Source organism: Lytechinus variegatus, chromosome 2, assembly GCF_018143015.1.
Source record: "Lytechinus variegatus isolate NC3 chromosome 2, Lvar_3.0, whole genome shotgun sequence".
NCBI lineage: Eukaryota > Metazoa > Echinodermata > Echinoidea > Temnopleuroida > Toxopneustidae > Lytechinus > Lytechinus variegatus.
The window spans coordinates 66,850,180-66,872,583 of record NC_054741.1 but is presented as its reverse complement, the minus strand read 5'-3'; the positions used below and the strand labels follow the sequence as shown (position 1 = coordinate 66,872,583).

The 22,404-nt window shown below is 35.4% G+C and overlaps 1 protein-coding gene across 1 annotated transcript; it reads right to left on the bottom strand.

Annotated features, from left to right (window-relative positions):
• Positions 1-1,009: 1,009 nt before the first annotated feature.
• Positions 1,010-20,797, bottom strand: LOC121406924 (EGF-like repeat and discoidin I-like domain-containing protein 3). The gene is made up of 7 exons (XM_041597798.1): positions 20,020-20,797; positions 9,803-9,979; positions 7,601-7,926; positions 6,620-6,776; positions 6,025-6,248; positions 4,213-4,359; positions 1,010-1,162 (listed from the first exon to the last, which is right to left on the bottom strand). The coding sequence occupies exons 1-7, from the start codon at positions 20,795-20,797 to the stop codon at positions 1,010-1,012; spliced, it is 1,962 nt and encodes a 653-aa protein (XP_041453732.1).
• Between the last annotated feature and the right edge of the window lie 1,607 nt (positions 20,798-22,404).

Below are 22,404 nucleotides of genomic sequence, written 5' to 3'. Positions count from 1 at the left end.
ATCATTTAAAAGATGATTTAATTATCTTTAAGATGATATCATGCTTGTATATGATCATGTCATCACGAAAAGAGAATGAATCAAAAGTGTTGGATGAAGTCTGAATTGAAAAGCTGCAAAACGAGCAGAAAAATTGTAATGAAGAACATAGTCATACAGAACATGATTCCTTTATCTGGGTCAATTTTTTTTTTTTGTTAATGCATATAGCATTTCCATTTAATTAAAAGCAGGATAAAAGAGCATTGTAGATGGGGATCGAACTCCGGACTTTCCATGTATAGCCAGGCGCCTTAGACCACTCGGCCACGGCACCCCCACAATGGAGATGAATATCGATTCAAAGTAAGCCCCTGCTTCTGTAGTGATGGGTCTGTGAGATAACATGGTTTGAGTCGTAGTTTCAAGTACCCATGCTCGTTTGTTTGTTATGTGTTTGCTTGTGCAGAGATGTGTTAGACTCCATGTTAATGTTCATGTTAAGGTGCATGAAAATATTTAAAAGAAACCCAATCATCACCACTTAAAAAGGAAAAGTGACTTTCAATATTGTGTCATTTTGCAACTTTTGAATTTCAAGGCACTGCACCTACATGTTAACGATAATCACATCATGTAGGGTATTATTTTAAAGAAAATTAAATGATCTATTTATTGATATCAATTACACATTGATATTTACTAAAACCGATTATCGATCAAAGTCAAAAGAAACCACTGAGAAACTCACTCATCACCACGGAAAAAAGAAGAGTGACTTTCAGTATTGTGTCATTTTACAACTTTTTGACCTTGCCCCACATTTAAGTTTATTTATTTATTCATTCATTTATTATTTGTTTATTAATCTATTCATTTATTTATACATGTAGTTCAAAATGTTAACATTATATTACAAAACATACTCAAATACTTTTGGAAAAGTGAATGTAAAATAATGATTTTGAAGTAATATGAGACTTGAATTTTAAAAGAGTGACCCTTAAAGCGTTTCAGCTATCAACTTCTTCTAATCTTGTATACCAAGGACTTCATATCTCAAGGCGCAGTCGTCTCTCGATCTATACCATGTGAATGGGTGAATTCTGACGTAGCGAGCAGTGAGTGGTTGGTTGAACACAATAGTCACAGGAGTGTCATAATCGTAGTTTGCAGGAAAGACCTAGTAATAAAGAGCAATAAATTAAGATTTTCACGTGATGATATTGCAGGAAAGACCGGGTAATAAAGAGCAATAAATTAAGATTTTCATGTGATGACATTGCAGGAAAGACCGGGTAATAAAGAGCAATAAATTAAGATTTTCATGTGATGATATTGCAGGAAAGACCGGGTAATAAAGAGCAATAAATTACGATTGTCATGTGATGATATTGCAGGAAAGACCTGATACTAAAGAGCAATAAATTAAGATTTTCATGTGATGATGTTGCAGGAAAGACCTAGTAATAAAGAGCAATAAATTAGGATTTTCATGTGATGATATTGCAGGAAAGACCTAGTAATAAAGAGCAATAAATTAGGATTTTCATGTGATGATATTGCAGGAAAGACCTGGTAATAAAGAGCAATGAATTAAGATTTTCACGTGATGATATTGCAGGAAAGACCTAGTAATAAAGAGCAATAAATTAAGATTTTCATGTGATGATATTGCAGGAAAGACCTAGTAATAAAGAGCAATAAATTAAGATTTTCATGTGATGATATTGCAGGAAAGACCGGGTAATAAAGAGCAATAAATTAAGATTTTCATGTGATGACATTGCAGGAAAGACCGGGTAATAAAGAGCAATAAATTAAGATTTTCATGTGATGATATTGCAGGAAAGACCTAGTAATAAAGAGCAATAGATTAAGATTTTCATGTGATGATATTGCAGGAAAGACCTAGTAATAAAGAGCAATAAATTAAGATTTTCATGTGATGATATTGCAGGAAAGACCTAGTAATAAAGAGCAATAAATTAAGATTTTCATGTGATGATATTGCAGGAAAGACCGGGTAATAAAGAGCAATAAATTAAGATTTTCATGTGATGACATTGCAGGAAAGACCGGGTAATAAAGAGCAATAAATTAAGATTTTCATGTGATGATATTGCAGGAAAGACCTAGTAATAAAGAGCAATAGATTAAGATTTTCATGTGATGATATTGCAGGAAAGACCTAGTAATAAAGAGCAATAAATTAGGATTTTCATGTGATGATATTGCAGGAAAGACCTAGTAATAAAGAGCAATAAATTACTATTTTCATGTGATGATATTGCAAGAAAGACCTGATAATAGAGAGCAAAAAATTAAGATCTTCATGTGATGATATTGCAGGAAAGACCTAGTAATATTAAGAGCAATAAATTAAGATTTTTATGTGATGATATTGCAGGAAAGACCTAGTAATATTAAGAGCAATAAATTAAAATTTTCATGTGATGATATTGCAGGAAAGACCTGATACAAAAGAGCAATAAATTAATATTTTCATGTGATGATATTGCAGGAAAGACCTAGTAATATTAAGAGCAATAAATTAAGATTTACATGTGATGATATTGCAGGAAAGACCTGATACTAAAGAGCAATAAATTAAGATTTTCATGTGATGATATTGCAGGAAAGACCTGGTAATAAAGAGCAATAGATTAAGATTTTCATGTGATGATATTGCAGGAAAGACCTGGTAATAAAGAGCAATAAATTAATATTTTCATGTGATGATATTGCAGGAAAGACCTAGTAATATTAAGAGCAATAAATTAAGATTTACATGTGATGATATTGCAGGAAAGACCTGATACTAAAGAGCAATAAATTAAGATTTTCATGTGATGATATTGCAGGAAAGACCTGGTAATAAAGAGCAATAGATTAATATTTTCATGTGATGATATTGCAGGAAAGACCTAGTAATAAAGAGCAATAAATTAAGATTTTCATGTGATGATATTGCAGGAAAGACCTGGTAATAAAGAGCAATAGATTAAGATTTTCATGTGATGATATCGCAGGAAAGACCTGGTAATAAAGAGCAATAAATTAAGATTTTCATGTGATGATATTGCAGGAAAGACCTAGTAATAAAGAGCAATGAATTACTATTTTCATGTGATGATATTGCAAGAAAGACCTGATAATAGAGAGCAAAAAATTAAGATCTTCATGTGATGATATTGCAGGAAAGACCTAGTAATATTAAGAGCAATAAATTAAGATTTTCATGGGATGATATTGCAGGAAAGACCTGATACTAAAGAGCAATAAATTAAGATTTTCATGTGATGATATTGCAGGAAAGACCTAGTAATATTAAGAGCAATAAATTAAGATTTACATGTGATGATATTGCAGGAAAGACCTGATACTAAAGAGCAATAAATTAAGATTTACATGTGATGATATTGCAGGAAAGACCTGATACTAAAGAGCAATAAATTATGATTTCCATGTGATGATATTGCAGGAAAGACCTGATACTAAAGAGCATTAAATTAATATTTTCATGTGATGATATTTTGCAGGAAAGACTTGGTAATAAAGAGCAATAAATTAAGATTTTCATGTGATGATATTGCAGGAAAGACCTGGTAATAAAGAGCAGTAAGTTAAGATGTTCATGTGATGAAATTGCAGGAAAGACCTAGTAATAAAAAGCAATAAATTAAGATTTTCATGTGATGATCGGCAAAAGTGGATCCAGAGGCTGTAGCCACCACGCCATCAGGATTCATTCCCAACATTAGATGAAATAAAGATAAGAGAAGTAAGAAAAACAAAGATACATAAAAAAGATTTGTATCGGAAAATTGAAAAAAATCGGGTCATTTTACACTAATTCCCTTGGCGCTTATTAAAGAGAACTTGCGCTTAAAATGTCCCGATTTGAAGCCAATATTCAAAAAGATATTTCTGGTCACGCTTCGAACTTTCATCAGCTTTGTATACTGAGATACTATTATACGTAATATATGAAAACAAAAATTATGTTAGAATTGTGATCTCACGTAATATCATCTGACAAAGGAAAGTATGGCATGACGATGTGCATAACTATTTTCAGAGCATATTGCTTAAGTTTAAAATCCAATAATTTTGTTTTGGGCAGCAGATTTCAAGGAAATTTTGAATGGCATTCCCTTCATATAGAAGTAATTATTTTCAGCCCGGAATACACCCTTTGATACGTATTATTTCTACGTCCAATTAACTCACTTTTTGTTCGCATTGTGGTTCCAAAGCGAAAGTCCACGTATTATTATCCAATGAATGGGAAACCTTCAGAGATGTCACCCAACGTTTCATCATATTTCGCCCTTGTACAATGATACCGGTGATGAGAGAGGTTTTTCCAACATCTATCTGATCATTCCAAATATCCATAGAAAAATAAAAAGTTTGATGAACACATTGGCCCGTAGTGATAGCAGGTTTAGTATTAAACTCAGGTTTAAAGTTGTGGTTTAAGTATGGGAAGCCAAAGTATCATTTTTTTTATTAAGTTGTATGTGCCTTGTGTTTACTTCGCTCTTTCCTGATTCATCGATGGTGAAGTCATTCATCTATTTATACTTCCTAGACAATTATGAATGATTTGAGAACCAAATGAGCTGAAGTATGATATCTCTACTGTTTGTACCAATTGGCTGTCCATACTTAAACCACAACTTTAATGTTTACAATCGCCACTGTCTTAACATTTTGTCAAGAAAAAAAGAACGCTCCCATATTTCAAATATAAAAAACACATTGGCTGGCAATGTACATCCGTAACGTAATACGTTATGGATGTACGCACGCATCACCGTCCTCTCTGCGCACTTCGATGCAAAAGTTAGTTTGGCCGAAAACGCATTTAAAGAAAAGCTTTTCTAAAACCAGCAATAAGTGCACCTACAAGGAGAGCAAATTATTTACCGGCGTCTTCGTTCGATAGTTCAGGTTCCAAAGATTCATCCCGTATCTTCAGTGGCGTACCTGGGATTTTCCATAGGGGGTGGCAAAACCGGTCGAAAAAGTTTACAAGCAAAAAAAAAGTCTTCAAGCTCGTCAGGGGGGAGGGGGGGGGAGGCAAAATAGGTATTTCAGCTCGTCAGGGGGGGGGGGGCAGGCCGCAGGATATGTCTTTTGTATGGGTTGTGATTCGTCAGGGGGGCAGACTGCCCCCTCTGCCCCTCCGTAGGTCCGCTAGTACGTGCATATCTTTATACTTTCTTGAAGTGAATTATTGTGGGCGCGGACGGTTCGTGGTGAAATCGCGGTATAATCAAACAAATAACAATTTACTTTTATCAGCCGATTCCAAATTTGCAGTAAAATGCGTAGATCCTTAAATCTTAAGCCATCCTGACACTTGCACGATTTTGTGTCACGCATTGGCACGACTCAAGTCGTGCCAGTGCGTAAACTAGTCGTGAATAAGTGGCGTGAAGTGTGCGTAAAAACGCAGTGACACGTTGTGACTGCGTGCCATGTCGGGACGAGAATCTGGAAATGTTCAAAATTTTGGTCACGACAAAATTTAGCAACCGGGTCGTGAACTATGCGCAAACTGTTCGTGAACTCGTCGGGACGATGCGGGAGGATGCGTGCTAGTGCGTGGCAGTGCGAGTCATGCCACGACTGTCACGAATAGTCACGATCAGCTCACGACGAGTTCACGAATAGTTCAGCACAACACTGTACGAATTGCACAAACTCGTCGTGCCAGTGCGGGAAGTGCGTAAACTATGTGCAAACAATGCGTGAACTCGTCGTGCCAGTTCGTTTTAATGTGGACACTGACGGGCACGCATTCGTGAACTTTTCGTGAACTCGTTTTGAACTTGTCGTGAACTTGTCGTGAGCAAGTCGTAAACAGTGAGGGAGCCTCCCAGTTCGTGACCCAAAATGGCACGACTTGCCACGACAAAATCGTGACCAAAAGTCGTGCAAGTGTCAGCCTGGCATAATGCCAGGCAGACACTTGCACGACTTCAAAGCACAGACTTTTCTGTGTGCAGACAAATGCAAATATAACGAACTCACTTTCACCCATTTGTCTGGATCGTCATCAACGGCTAGCCAGCAAGCGTTCCTATTAATATCTATTCCGCCGTTCAATCTTCCATTTTGTGCTGAAAGGGGGAATCCGTCGATAATTCGATACGATGAAGAAGTAAGACTAGAATCTGGGATTCGTCCATCTTCCACTCCCATTTTACTTCCTCTCAGGGGATGTGGACATCCAGATTCCTCTTGGTTTATAGCAGCTAAATTAAAAATGATTAAGAATAAACAAAGATCTTTTAGAGATCGATAGAAAAACAGGCTTAAGGCTACATTCCTAGGCTACTCGTTCCGTAATGCTTTCTGTATTATTATCTATCATCCCCAGGAAAGTATAGATCAAGAAAATGCAATATAACGGTAATTTTAATAAACTGAGACCTTCACAGTAATATTTTTTATGGCATAGTCTTATTCCTTATTGGCGTTAATAGAGCTGACTAAAACCTTCATTATATTTCCCGCTGATTATACATTGTTATAATCAAAATGAATACTAAAAATATAGAGAAGCTTATATAGCTCAGAATTCGGTCAAAAGCATTTACATCATAGTGATCATTATTGTGCTCACCTAATAATTCATTGATAGGACCGTATCCATAGAGTTCTAACCTAATGGTTATTTTACCTATGGTCTTCTTCGGATGGATACGGAAGAATCTACATACGATGGGTGTAAAGAAGGTGTGTTCTACTGGACTACCTTTGCCGTAATTTCCTGAGAATACCTAAGGAAAACACAAGCAAATGATTTTATGATGAGATGATAATTGATAAATTAATTAATATTTTTTTTAAATGCCGGTTAAACTGTTTAAAGTAGGCAAAATATCAAGGTTACTCATCATGAAAACAATAATTCAGAGAATGCATTGATTGTTTCAAAATACATCAAACCTAGAAACACCTTGATGGACTGGAACAAATCTTTTTAAAAAGGTCCCGTACAATCTTTGTATGATCTCAACCCAGCTCAGGCAGTGTCTTATAAAGAGATGGGATCAACTTAAAACTGGAGATGTAAAAACACTTCATGGATGCAAAGTTTGCATATTCACGGAAGGGCCTGTCTGGTATGTTCTATTAGTTGTAGTAAGTAGGGGGGGGGGGGGGGCAAAGTCGGAAAGAGGTATGAAACTGGAAAATACAAAAACGGACTTTACAGCTGAGCCTGCATGAGCAACACGCTTAACTTCATGACAACAGTTCTGAGAATAAGGATAATCATATCAAGTTTGCATGCTCCCGGCATTAATGCTCGCAATAATCCATAAACTCGTTTGGATCAAGATCACCAGCCACGCAAAAGATTCATACTGGCACTTGGCCGTGGACATACTTATAAAAACTTCTATGATAATATTACATATTTATTTTCTTTAAATGGGGTGATAGGGTCCTAGAATGTTTGCACGGGATTGACGGAGAATTGCATTACTTTCGTTATTTTCCCCTCTCTATTCTCGGATCCGTTCCCAAGAGATTTCTGCTTTCTTTTGTATTTGTATAAAGAGGACAAGATGCAATCTAGGTCCTTTCCCCCGGTCTTTACCTTGTCTGTATTATTATATTTATCTTGGTAGAAGATCCATGACGTTCCGTCCATACTGCAGGACACTTTATATGCGGTCGTCCACTCGAAATTATAAGCTGGCCTGCCTTGTGTTTTAAAAGCTGTGATGATAAAAGCGGAATCAAAGGCAACCTGCACCCAAGGGTCAGCGTCATCTTCGAGAGGTTGCCATGCGGAGCGACCATTAAGACGAACTTCTCGTTTCTCGACATCTTGATTACGCTCACTTGAAACTGAAATAGAATCATTGTTGATTTTACCGCTCTCTAGACCTAGAGGACTACCACGGGGGTCGCACATGTACGCTGTTCAAAAGAAAGCACATGCAGAATTTTAAGTGGTCGTTTAAACCTCACAAAATAACCATTATTATTGAATCTGATTAGAATTATGTTTGAAAAATTGGATTATAAATGCCAAGCAAATAGGAAACTGAAAACTTGTACAGTTATTTTGATCAAAATTCACTGTACATCATTTTGTTTAATAAAAATCAAACTAAAATACGTACTTTTATAGTCTTCCCTTATACTGACCATGCTGACCAAGAACATGAAGAATACTGAGAAAAATGTTTGTAATCTATGAACAAATTATTTCAAACCTAACAATTCTTAAAAAAGGTCTTCACTTTAATACATATATATATGTAGAGAGAGAGAGAGAGGGGGGGGGGGTGGGAGAGAGAGCTAATGTTTATATTCATTGGAGTATTGGGATCGGGGGGGGGGGCACTCGACCAAAAAAGTGGTGGGGGTGTGCCGCGGGCGAGACAAAAAACGGGGGCCTTGGAGCGGGCTTATTGTAAAAAGGAGGGTCCTCGGAAAGGGCTTCGGAACTACAAATGTTTAGAAAACGGGGGTCTTTGGAATGGATCGCCAGCGTGTGAGTGCATCCCTATGGAACGGGCACGCGTGCATGATGCAGCTATAGCGTGGCCTCCGCCGGGTGCGCTCGCGCAGAGGTCGGACAGCGCTCTGTGGCTGCTCATGCGACCGGAAAGGCGTAACGAAAAATAAGCGATGCTTATATTAGGAGCGGATGTCTTTCTTCTATTTTCTCAATAAGACTAAAATGCTATGCCTTGGAACGGAAATTTGAGTGTAAAAATGGGGGTCCCCTTCGCGGCACATAACCACTATGCATTATATACTGAGTGCCCCCCCCCCGGGGGGGGGGTGTGCCAAATACCATAGGATAGACCCGGGGATAGAGCGAGTAGAACATTCAACCATGGACGTAGTTCTATACCTCCACGATTAAACGCACATTGGAAGCAGCTTTGCAACCCTGGGTTTTTCGCGAAAATGCGATTGTCAGGCGGTCTAATGTCCAAGTGACTTTCTTCTCCATGTTCTCGTGTGGCGTTCAATGCTCTGTTTTCCATGGTCAGTGGTCCTGAGTGTCTGCATTTTGTAATTAGTTCTGATCTTTTGTTGAGGGTCTGTCTCATGAAAATAAGGCATTTCTCCTAAATGCGAAGGTTCGACCGTGGAAAACTGATCAAAGTCATTGGACATCAGACCACGATTGTGAAATCCAGGATAGCAAAGCCTACAAATAAACAAGAAAAGTGAAAATGTAAATTTTTACAAAAAAACACTTGAAAAGAAAGATAAATCATGCGATTGTATAGAGGCGGCCGCAATTAGTTTTAAATAACTAAACGTAGATGGTAAGAGAATTTGCTCTCTCAAAGAAAAAACAAAAATGAGTGGAGCGTCTTTAGTACTGCTTATTTATTGAATATGATTCTATTTGTAAGGTGGACCAAACAGGAATACCGTATGCCAAAATTGGACGGTAATGTAAACAAAATAAGATCTTAATAACTACCGGATTTTGTTTCGTTATGCCGGAAGCTGTCTAAGCAACACGTGGAAGTTAATCTTTCCTTCAGATATATTTTTGACATCCTATATATTGCCATTTCTTCATCATTTCTTTGCTACAGAAAAAAAGCGATCTGTTTTAATAAGTGTGCAGGTCGGACGTAGATGCAATTTCGTGTTATGATTTACGTCATTTTAAGAACTCTCAGTCCTTTTCCAGTAAAATAAGTTTGCTAATTGTTTTAATGGACTTACAAGCTTTGGTCTGATATTCACGTATTGAACTCACTATAATTTTTTTGTGCTTGAATTTCAAAACAAAGAAAGTCATATCATTCTGAATACTCACATGTACAACAAACAATAGCAATACTCTTGTCCAAAGGGATCTTCTGTTCCATATGCTTATACCAGCAACGAGTAACGTTATTCATATTAGCTGGACATCCTAGAGACACAGCATCATAAGAATTGTTTGGTGAGGATGGTATCTCAAAGAGATCTCCTCCTACTGTCGCATATGCACCTATTATGAGACAGGAAAAAATATAAGATGGGTGATGACTGATGTTGGTTAATGAAGTGATACGCATTATACTTAAAAACTATTTGTCATTTTGTAAGTGATATTCATTAGTGACATTTATGCTCAGTGATGATAAATCTTCTGGTTTAATGATATGTAGTTCATGTTCAAATATTTTCTGTTTCTTTTCATAAAATAACTTACGTACAATAGTTATTCAAAACTACTCTCAACGTTCAGACAAATTACATCTGCGAACTGTACAAAATTGATGGTAAGACTCCCTCGTTAATATGCGGATTTCGACATCATCCGATATTGAATTATTTTGTCAATGTGTAATAGGCCTAATAGAAGCTACCTTTTTGTCAGATATTGATTTCAATCCTCTTGCGAACTACCCAAGTGGGTGGTTTAATGAATGACAGATTATATGTTACACTGTTTCAATATCTTCTGTAGATATAGGTCCAGATTACGTATGTCTGCATCCCCTTCAACTGCAAAGTTGCACAGCGTGAAAGAGATAAAGGACCGTCGAGTAGCATAATTACATAGATGGTCAGCAGTTAACCTGAAGGCCAGGAGCAGGGACCTGGGAACGATTTTTTTCAGTGGGGGTGCTGAAAGCTCTCCTCAACAGGGGTGTGGGGACACAATTGAGTTTTCCATAATTACACCCACACACACACCTCTAAGGGCACCTCACACCCTCACGCACATATATATAGATTGAATAGGTTGAATATGTATGTATGTATATGACAGTCACTTCTTAGCTTTCTTATTATAAAAGAACCTAGATATAATTAGATAACTCGAGCGCGGAGCACAATTTTTTTTTTAGGGGGGGGGGGGGGGGTTATGTATTTTGTCCTGAAAATTGAACATTTTGACCAATGTTTGTGGTCCTGAACAAGATGCGTATGTAACAAATAATAAATGTGAACGTGATCAGCGCGAGCAGATACTTTTTTATATACGCTCTGGCCTGATCGAAAGGGACGTGTTATAAGGACTGTGTGCAGTTACCCATTAAGATGATACATATATCAACAATCAAAAAGTGCGAGCGCGAAGCGCGAGCTGAAAATTTTGACATTCCGACCTAACAACTGGACATTGCACTTTTTGTAATCATGATTAGGATAGGTATATAACTATACATTTGATGCGAGCGCCAAGCGCGAGCAAAAATAAAAATGAGATAGCAGACCTATAAACGGGACATCTTAAGCACTTTTCTAATCATGAACAGGATAGGTATACAACTGTACAATTGATGCAAGCGCAAAGTGCGAGCGGAAACAAAATTGAGAATTCAGACCAAAACGAGAAATTCTAAAGACTTTTCTAATCATGAAGAGGATAGGTATATAACTACCGGTATACAATTAGTGCGAGCGCGAGCGGAAATAAAATGAGATTTTAAACCTAAAAACAGGACATCTTCAGCACATTTATCTTATGAACAAGGATATTGAACTTATAGCATTAGAAGTAAAACAACAAACTTCATCGTCTATAATTGTTTTGGCATGGTATAGACCACCTGGATCAAGCATTGAGTTGTTTAATGTTATTGAGAACGTTCTATCTAAAACTGATGAAGAACAAAAGGATGTCGTATTTTTAGGAGATTTCAATTGTGATATCAATGGAAACCCATTGTCTTGTTATACAAAACGATTACTTGATATTTGCCAGAATTATTCTCTTACTCAAGTGATAGACGAACCAACAAGGGTAACTCTTCATTCATCCACACTCATTGATTTAATTTATACCTCTAACTGTATGAAAGTTGTCGAAAGTGGCGTCCTTCACATAGGAATGAGCGACCACTCCCTTGTTTATATTGAATGGGGTAAAATCCGGAAACCATCTCCAAGGCATGTGTATAGAACCTATAGAACTTATAAGAATTTCGATGAAAATCTTTTCTTTTCTGATCTACAAGCCATTGATTGGCAAAGTGTATATACATGTAGTGATGTTAATCATTCTCTTCATCAATTCCAAACAATATTTTCTTCATTGTGTAATTTCCATGCCCCTATTAGGAAAAGCCGTATTAAGAAACACCGAAAACCTTGGATAAATACTGAAATTATTGATCTAATTCGTAAACGAGACAAATTGAAAGATAAAGCGACTCGAAAGCGTACGCGCGCAAATTGGAAAGCTTATAGAAAGAGTAAAAATTATGTCACTTACAAAATAAAGCAAAACAAACGTAAAACATTCCAAAAGAAAATTAAAGATTCAAAAGGGAATGTAAAGAACACGTGGAAAAACCTTAACATATTGATACCACGTAAGAATAAAAATACAAAAATTCAATGTTTGATAGTAGATGAAAAAGAAATTCATGAGTCTACAAAAATTTCACAGACATTGAATGATTTTTTCGTAAACGTAGGCCCTAGACTTGCAGATACAATCGACAGCACAGGGTCTGCAAATGAAAATAATGCAATGCAATTTTACCCGCACTCGCTAGTCCATATCTTTCAACTTGTCCCAGTAACTATAAGCGAAATAAAGAAACAATTAATGAAAATGTCTAGTGGCAAAGCGATGGGATGTGATATGATACCAATGAAACTTATAAAGACAGCGATACCATGTATAACTGAACCATTGGCACATATTATAAATATGTCTATTACTACTGCATGTGTACCTACGGAGTGGAAAAAGGCAAGAGTTAATGCCTTACATAAAGGCGGTGCAAATGAACCTTCTAATTTCAGGCCAATTTCGATATTACCTATTTTATCTAAGCTACTAGAACGTATAGTGTTTGATCAATTGTATGAATACTTGAACAGGAACAATTTGATTAATGACTACCAATCTGGCTTTCGGCCATTACATTCTACTGCAACGGCATTACTTAATACAACAGATGAATGGCTAAAAAGCTTTGATGAAGGCAAAATAGTATGCTCTGTCATGCTGGACTTAAAAAAAGCATTCGACACGGTTGTTTTCGAATTGCTTATCCAAAAATTAAAGCAATATGGAATTGGGGATCACTCAATTGAATGGTTTACAAGTTACTTATATGGAAGATGCCAGAAAACGACAGTGCATGGTATATCATCTGATTTATTACCCATTAAATCTGGAATCCCTCAAGGTTCCATTTTAGGGCCGCTTCTTTTCATTTTACATATTAATGATCTGCCTTTAGTTCTTAGAAATTGCAAAATAAGTATGTATGCAGATGACACTATTTTATATTATGCAAGTAACAACTACTCTGATCTAGAAAACAAAATCAATGAAGATTTGCAAAATGTGAAACGATGGCTTGATCACAATAAGCTTAGTTTGAATATCAAAAAAACTGAATATATTGTCCTAGGAACTAGAAATCGACTGAAACTATTCAAAGATGAATCGCTAAACATTCACATTGATGGAACCCCCCTAACAAGAGTTACCCAGTGTAAACATTTAGGAGTAATTTTAGATGAAAATTTGTCATGGGGGAAACACATTCAAAATGTAAAGAAGAAATGTAGTAGCGGTTTGTTTATGCTAAAATCGATACGAAGTATGGTTGACAAGGATACCATGATACTAGTCTATAACGCCCTGATTTCATCTCATTTGTCATATTGTGATATAGTATGGGGAAATTGCGGCAAATGTTTAAAAGATGGCCTCCAAAAGATTCAAAATCGGGCAGCACGCGTTATCAATAATACCGCCTGGGATTCATCCGGAAACGATAATCTAAATGAACTAAATTGGGATACACTTGAAAAGAAAAGGAATGAAAGTGTTGCAATAATGATGTTTAACATACTCAATAACTTCGCCCCTTCATATCTAATCAATAGATTTTCCCTTAAAGAAAGAACACATAACACAAGAAGTGGGAATCTCAATTTGGAAATTATGCAAATAAAGTCTGAATCTGCAAAGCGCATGTTTATGTACAGAGGCGCCAGTATGTGGAACTCATTGCCCACGAATATTCAAGCGGCACAAACAAAACACAATTTCAAAACAGGTCTTAAGAGATTATCTGTGTGATATGGATTACAATGACTATTTTTTCTGTTTAATATAATTATTTTCAGTCCATATTTAGTTATCACAAATTTTCCAGTCATTTTTATATGTTTAGCTTTTATCATTGATAAATCATGACTTGTATTCATTTTCTTGTGCTCGGTTATCCATTATAGAAACATGTATTTACTTTGACATTTTACTTTACCATGTACATATTTACTGTTACCATGTATGCACCGCTTTGTTCCAATTTACAGATAGATTTTTCATGTTGTAAGTTATTGATGTTTTTGATAACGGTATATAATTTCTTCGTCTTTTTCATACTATCATTATTATTCTTTTTCTTCTTCTTCTTTTCTTCTTCTGTTATCTTCTCTTTTGTCTTTTTCTTCTCCCTCTCACTTTTCCCTTCTTCTTCTTCCTTTTTTTCTTCTCCTCCCCTCCTCTTCACGTTTCAATGATTGCCTTGTAATATTTAATTGATGCTTAATTCTATTCCATATATTGTTCGTTAATCAATGATTTTAAAATGTTTACTTTGTCAATGTTCGACACGGCCCCAATGGAAATCAGTCTGTGAACTGTTTGGGCTTTTTAACCGTGTATAAATAAAATAAATCTTATCTTATCTTATTTCTAATCATGAACAGGATAAGTATATAACTATACAATTAATGCGAGCGGGAAGCGCGAGCGGAAATAAAATGAGATTTCAGTCCTAAAAACAGGACATCTTATAAGCACTTTTCTAATCATGAACAGGATAGGTATACAGTGCGTCCCAGAAAAAACGAAACCGAGATTTAGCGATCATTTATCATTACTTAATCATAAATAAAATAGACAAATGACCTACCAATTTAAAGCTTAGAATCTCCTCTTTCATCTGATGTTACTTAGATTATTTCTCATTCACGCATGAGTGAGCAAAAACAATTTGAAAAAAGGATACCAAAAACTCATTTGGCGGGGGGTATCTGGGTTTCAAAAAGAAAACCACATTTCTGAAAAGTTCAATATCTCCTCTTTAATTTGATACCTAAATTACAGAAAATGGTCAAGAAATAAAAAAGTTCTGGTCATTTGAAATAAGGCTTGAATTTCAATAATTTCATAAAATGAAGAGGTTCTCCAGGCTGGCTTTCAAACTCTCTCGGCACTCTGTTTTGTTGACGATCAGCCATGCATTAAATCTTTTGTTCACCATACGAAAGCTTCTGTGGGAAACCGGTGAAAACACGTTTATCTCATGAAATTATGGAAATACAAGCCTTATTTCAAATGACCAGAACTTTTTTATTTCTTGACCATTTTCTGTAATTTAGGCACCAAATTAAAGAGGAGATATTGAACTTTTCAGAAATGTGGTTTTCTTTTTGAAACCCAGATACCCCCCGCCAAATGAGTTTTTGGTATCCTTTCTTCAAATTGTTTTTGCTCACTCATGCGTGAATAAGAAATAACCTAAGTAATATCAGATGAAAGAAGAGATTCTCAGCTTTAAATTGGTAGGTCATTTGTCTATTCTATTTATGATTAAGTTATGATAAATGATCGCTAAATCTCGGTTTCGTTTATTCTGGGACGCACTATATAACTATATAATTGATGAAGGCGCAAAGCGTGAGCAGAAACAAATTTGAGATTTTTATACCTATAATCGGACATTCTATTCATGTTTTGTAAATCAAGAAAGTGATGGATGTGATATATTATTATATTAACAATGAGCGCAATGCGCGAGCAGAAAATTTTTGATATTCTGATCTGAAACACCGCACTGAATGTAATATGGTTTGAACAGATAAAGAAAAATCAGACGAACATAAGAATGAAGATTTGATCAAAATCCGACAAGGAAATCAAAGTTATTGCATTTTAAAGATTAGCATTTTTCCGGTGAAACAGTTTTAAGCATGTCAATGAGCAAACTGATGGTCTCATATCCCCACTTGTTCTTCTGTATTGCATTATATAGAATTAGGTTTATCCAATATTTTCCCTTCAAGAACCAAAAACAGTTGAATTGACAACTGATTTAGTCAATTATATATTCTTTGCTGCAACTTATTTCATTATAAGGGAGACATATCATTCACACTGGTTTGAAAAAAATGAAACAAGTTTGATTCCATGTAATAACACAAGAAACAGGATAGTGGGAATGCAACATCTTCAACCCAAATGGGCGGAAATTCCAGAGGGGGCAGGGGGCCCAATACCAAATGTCCCCCTCCTATTTTTGGTCTTTCATTATGGAAAAAATACATCACTCCACAATCTAAATAATACATGGATTTTTTTTTCAATTCAATTCAATTCAATTTATTTCCACATATTGAGTAAAAAACATGTAATAAACATTACAATCGAGCAAATACATAGATAATAACAAATACAAGTATAAATAGTAACAATATATACATAAAAAGAACATAGAAAATCAAAATGTGGAGGGGATTGACAAAGGCCATATTGATCTATCAAGGTCAATCCCCAATGAAAGAAAAAATGGAATACATAAATTACAAAAGAAAAAATAGATACTTAACCTAAAAACCCCAGACGAAGCAAAAGAAAGTAAAAGACAAATAAAGGGGAGGGAGAGGCAAATATAAAACTTATGGAGTAAATAGATAAAATTTATATTTCCGTTTGAAAGACAGGAGTGTGGGGGAATGTTTGAGTTCATTCGATAAAGAATTCCAAAGTTTAGGTCCGACATATTGAATAGTGTTTCGTGAAAATGTGTATTTGAAATTTGGAATAAAAAGATCATTAGCTTGTCTGGTTAGACGACCAGTAAGTGATTTATTCTGTACAAAACATCTATTAAGAAAGTTTGGCAAGAGATTATTGTAATAAGAATACATAAATATAGCAGTTTGTTGATTATTGATTTGATCTATAGTGAGTATTTTATATTTGGCAAAAAATGGTGCAGTGTGTGTACGAGGGTTAGAGTTTGTGATAATTCTTATTGCACGTTTTTGAAGTATTCTTAATCTACTCAGATGGCAATCAGAACAATTCCCCCAAACAATATTACAATAGTTAAAATGAGGTAAAATCATTGTATAATACAGATTAAGAAGGATATTCAAAGGTAATATATGTTTAAGTCTGTTCATGACACCTAATGTTTGTGCTACTTTACAAGACACGCTGTTAATATGTTCTTTCCAAGTTAATTTATCATCTATGGTAACCCCCAAAAATTTAGTAAAATGAACAAATGGTATATTACAACCATTGATACATACATCTATTTCATTACAATTAATATTTTTATTTTTAGGTTGGAATAACATACAAACAGTTTTATCAAGATTTAATTTAAGTCTATTTGCTAAAAACCATGAATTAACCTTAGATAATTCAGTAGAGAGAGTGTTATTCAGCGTCTGTACGTTGTCCCCTGTTAAAAATAAATTGGTGTCATCTGCAAAAACAATTGGGTTGAGTATATCACTTACATATTGAATATCATTAACGTATAAAAGAAAAAGTAACGGGCCAAGTACTGATCCCTGGGGTACGCCTAAAGAAATTGATTTTATTTCAGAGGACACATTGTCAATTGATACATACTGGAGTCTATTATTTAAATAACTTACAAACCAATCCAAGCAAGAACCTCTAATTCCATAGAATTTCAGTTTTTCTATCAAAATATTGTGATTGATACAATCAAACGCCTTTGATAAATCTAAAAATATTCCGATCAAAAATTGCTTATTTTCAAATGTTTCAGAAATGGTATTAATAAAATCAAGTAATGCCATATACGAAGAATATTTTTTCCTAAAACCATATTGTCTATTATACAAAATATTATTACTACATAGAAATGACATAAGGCGAGTATAAACAAGTTTTTCAAAAATCTTAGAAAATGTAGAGAGTACTGATATTGGACGGTAGTTATTCAATACACATTTATCCCCTTTCTTGTAGACAGGAATAACTTTCGCTAACTTAAGCTTGCTTGGAAAAATCCCGTTTTGTAAAGAACAATTAAAAATATTGCACAAAGGTTTTACAAATAATAAAATAGTCTTTTTAATAATGTCAACGTCTATATCATCATATCCAGGACTTTTACTAGATTTTAGATGTCTTACGATTTCAAGTATTTCATGACATTCAATTGGATTCATAAACATAGAATGTATGTAATATTTTTTAGGAAGGAACTCTGAAAAATGATTCTGTACAACTGGTAAAGTTCTCTCAATGTCATTCCCAACATCAGCGAAAAAGTTATTAAATGCATTTACAATAGTATTTTTGTCAAAAATTTGTACATCGTTAATCTTAATGCATAGGCAATCTAACTTGTTCTTCACTCGATTCAAAATATGATTAATTATTTTCCAAGTACTTTTTGTGTTATTACAAGATTTCTTAAACAAATTAAAATAATATTCTCTCTTGTGCCTACGAATTTCACAAGTTACTAGATTTCGGTAAGTACAGTAAGCATTTTTTCGATATGTTGTTGGGTTTTTGAGATACTTCCTATACAAAAGATGTTTTTTATTAATCATTTTCTTTAATCCTGAATCAAACCAGGGTTTATTTTTATTAGATATAGGTTGTTTTACTGTTTGGAGAGGAAAACATTCATTGTAAATACTAGTAAGGCTTAACATAAATGCATCAAACTTAATATCAACATCTGTCGATTCAAGAACCATATTCCAGTTAACAGTTTGCAATTTATTACAAAATCTAGAAGTATTAACATCATTTAAAACACGCTTACATCTTACATTATTGCACAGTGATTTATGGGGAAAACTATAAAATTTAGAAAAGGTAAAAATAGGCAGGTGATCACTCACATCACTTAAAATTATGCCAGTACCAAGATTATATTCAGGCCTGTTTGTAAATACATTATCAATAAGAGTAACAGAATTATGAGTGATCCGTGTTGGTTTGAGAATCAACGGAGTAAAGGAAAATGTAAGAAGAAAATCAATAAATTTATCAATATCATTATTCATTGTGGGATTCAATAAATCAACATTAAAATCGCCAATCAATTGACATTCCTTATGCCCTGATGATATTTTATGGAGCGATGGCTCAACAAAGTTAAAAAAATCAGTGATAGGTTGAGAAGGAGGTCTGTACACTGTGGCAAGAATTAAGCTTTTTTCTTTATGAAACACTTCAATAAAAATCGACTCAATAGAATCATTAAAAACATCAAGATCAGTGCGCCGATGAAACCTCACACCATTTCTGATAAAAAAGCCAACACCTCCACCTCGCTTATTCTTACGGCCAGTACCAACAAAATTGTAACCACTGAATATAAATGTCTCGTCATTGATTAGCCAAGTCTCAGACAGAGCTATGATATGGAAAGAAAATTTTAAAGTAGACAAAAGAGATTCAATATTTTCAAAATTTTTCTTAATACTTCGACAATTGAAATGCACAACTGACAGTGTACTATAATCATTAAGATTATATTGGCAAGAATTAAAGTGATCATTTAATTGAAATGGCAGATAATAGCAGGTATCATTAATAAAATCATTCTCTTCAGTCCCCACAGAGGTGTGCTCCTGTAAACTCTCCTTACAGAAAGGACATTCATGATTATTCAGATTTGGAAGTTGCCTCAAACAAAAGGAACAAGACGTGGAAATAGACATTTAAATAACATATAAACAGGTTTAACAAAAGCACATAGATAATAAGACTACTCATAAACTGATAAAATTGTTCGTTTCAGAAAGAGAGAGAGATAGAAAGAAAGGAGTAGCTTCGGAGTGAATGAATTCATAGTATTAAGCAAATTAACTATTCAACTGCTGGCAAGATTTCTGCAATGGAAATGCTTACAGGTAGGTCGGTAGAGCTAGCTTACTAAATGTAACAACTCCAGTGACAGGTAAGTACTGTAGGTACATGTACATGATCAGATCAGCTTTTCTTCATCTTCTCCAGATCATACACACTTGAGATCAGCTTTGTGGCTGTTTTACCTCCTGTTGCTGGGATTAACGCGATGACTCGTCCATCAGATGACCATGCTGACTGAATGACAGGATGAGCGCGAGCTTGCTTGAGGAGACTCTGGTTCTTTGCTGTTAGATCTTCGACGATTGTGATGCCGCTTCCTTTCAGCTTCTTTCTGTTTTCCATGATTTCTCTTCGTTTTCTGTAGGTGGTAAGTTTCACGATGATAGAGCGAGCATATTTATCGCGAATGATACTAGAAGCAAGATCAGTAGAAGCCACGCGAGATGCTGAAGCGCTTGATGTCACATCACCAGAAGATGGATGTCCAGTCGTTGACGATGGATGAGCCTTTAGTTTTCCTGTCCGATGAGAACGATCGATGTCTGTTGTTTTATCAAGTTGAATGCCCAGCTTTCCACATATGATGTCTGTTGCTATGTCATCAGTGTTCTCTCCAGTTGACTCCTTTACACCAAATATCCGAATGCACGAACGCCGGGAGTACTGCTCCATGTTGTCAATCAAATTCTCTAGCTTTGAACATCTGTTGTTTTGGCTGGAAATCTTTTCACGAAGATGCATGATTTCTCTTTCTTTCTCATCCACTCTATTGTGTAGGTTGATGACATCACCTTTTACTGTCTCTATGCTTGCAATCAATTCATTCAGCTTTTTTTCTATTGCATTGCTAACTATGTTGTCCAAAAGTTTGATGAACTCTTGATTCTGCAAAAGATCCTTCATCACCTGGGTTGCCAAGGCTGTCGTCTGTCTGGTATTTACTGTTGTGTTGTCAGGCATAATGAAATTTGAATGACAATAAATAAGCAGAGCCTTGGAGAAAAATGCACAGGAGAGATAGGCCTAAGATGTCACACGAGTTGGAAGGAGTGACAAAAAATTAGGTATCTGGGACTGAAGTAAATAATACAGTTTGGAGTAGGTAGAAACTTGCCTTATTTTCCCTCGCTACTCCATGAAGAGCCGCTAAAATCTCCTTAGAGCATTGTAGAAAGTATCAATAATCCAGATATGACCATTTACACAGCTTTTGAAGATGATAGGTGAAAAATGCAACAAATCTAATCCAGAGAAAGATTCCGTACATTCGGTCGCGCGTTATCTCATAATATACCCTACTAACTAATGTATATACCCTACTAAATGACCTTACATTTTGGGTGAAAACGTTTTTATAGGGGGGGGGGGGGGCTTGTCAAATTTTGCTAGGGTTAAAATGACCTAACATTTAGGGTGATAACCTTTTGTGTTTTTTTGCTTGTCAAATTTTCCGGGCCCTGGTCTCCCCTACCTTTGGGGACACATTTCCGCCCATGTCAACTCACCTATTAAATATTCATGACGACATGCATATCACCATTTACTTAACATATCGCTGAAATTCAGAATTAAATAACTGGACTATTTTTTCATCAGATTTTCATTTATTTATTTTGAAAAAAATGTATTTGATATAAATATTTTCAGCCCGGAGTAACCCAAAACAAGCTGCTTATCTGAATAAACATGCGTGCGCGTGTTTAGATATATAGACCTAGCATCTGGGCATTCTAAATACATTTTTTATTATAAAAATCAATAATGCGAGCGCGAAGTGCGAGCAGAAAATATTTGATAATCCGATCTGAAAAGGAGTGAATTTAAACACTATTTTAAGTACTGTGTCAGAAAATTCTGAAGGGGGGGTCTACAAACCTTTGTTCATTTTAATTACATTTCTGTCAATTATCATACCTACCACCAGTTCAGTGGCGTACCGTGGGTCATGGCATTGGGGGGGCACTAGCAAAAATTTTGAGTCACTAGTGAGCGCGCGAAGCGCGCCCAGTTGCCAGGTATACTGACCTAATAGAGTCACTTTAAGGACAGTGCCATTAAACGGATATGTATTTCATTGGTCAAATAATGCGAGCGCGAATCGCGAGCTTAAAATTTTTTATATTTAGACCTAAAAAGGGACACTATAATTAATCTTTTGTAATCATGATACGTACCTGTCTCACTAAATAATGCGAGCGCGAAGCGCGAGCTGAAATTTTTGTAAATATTGACCCCAAACAGGAAGATTTTAAGTACTATATTTTAGGAATCCATAAGAGTATACACATCTCACCATAGTCATCTAATGCGAGTGCCAATAAGCGCTTGCTGATTTTGTTAGAATTACATCTAAACATGCACATAATGCACTTGTAATCATGATTAGCATACCCATCTCACTAATTAAATCTTGCGAGCGCGAAGCGCGAGCTGAAAATTTAGGAAATTCAGACCCGAATAGAGGGGCATTGTTTGTAGGAATTGACGAAGACCATACGTAGTTCGCTTACCATATGATCCGAGCGCGAAGCGCGAGCTGAAAATTTTTGATATTCAGATCAGAAAAA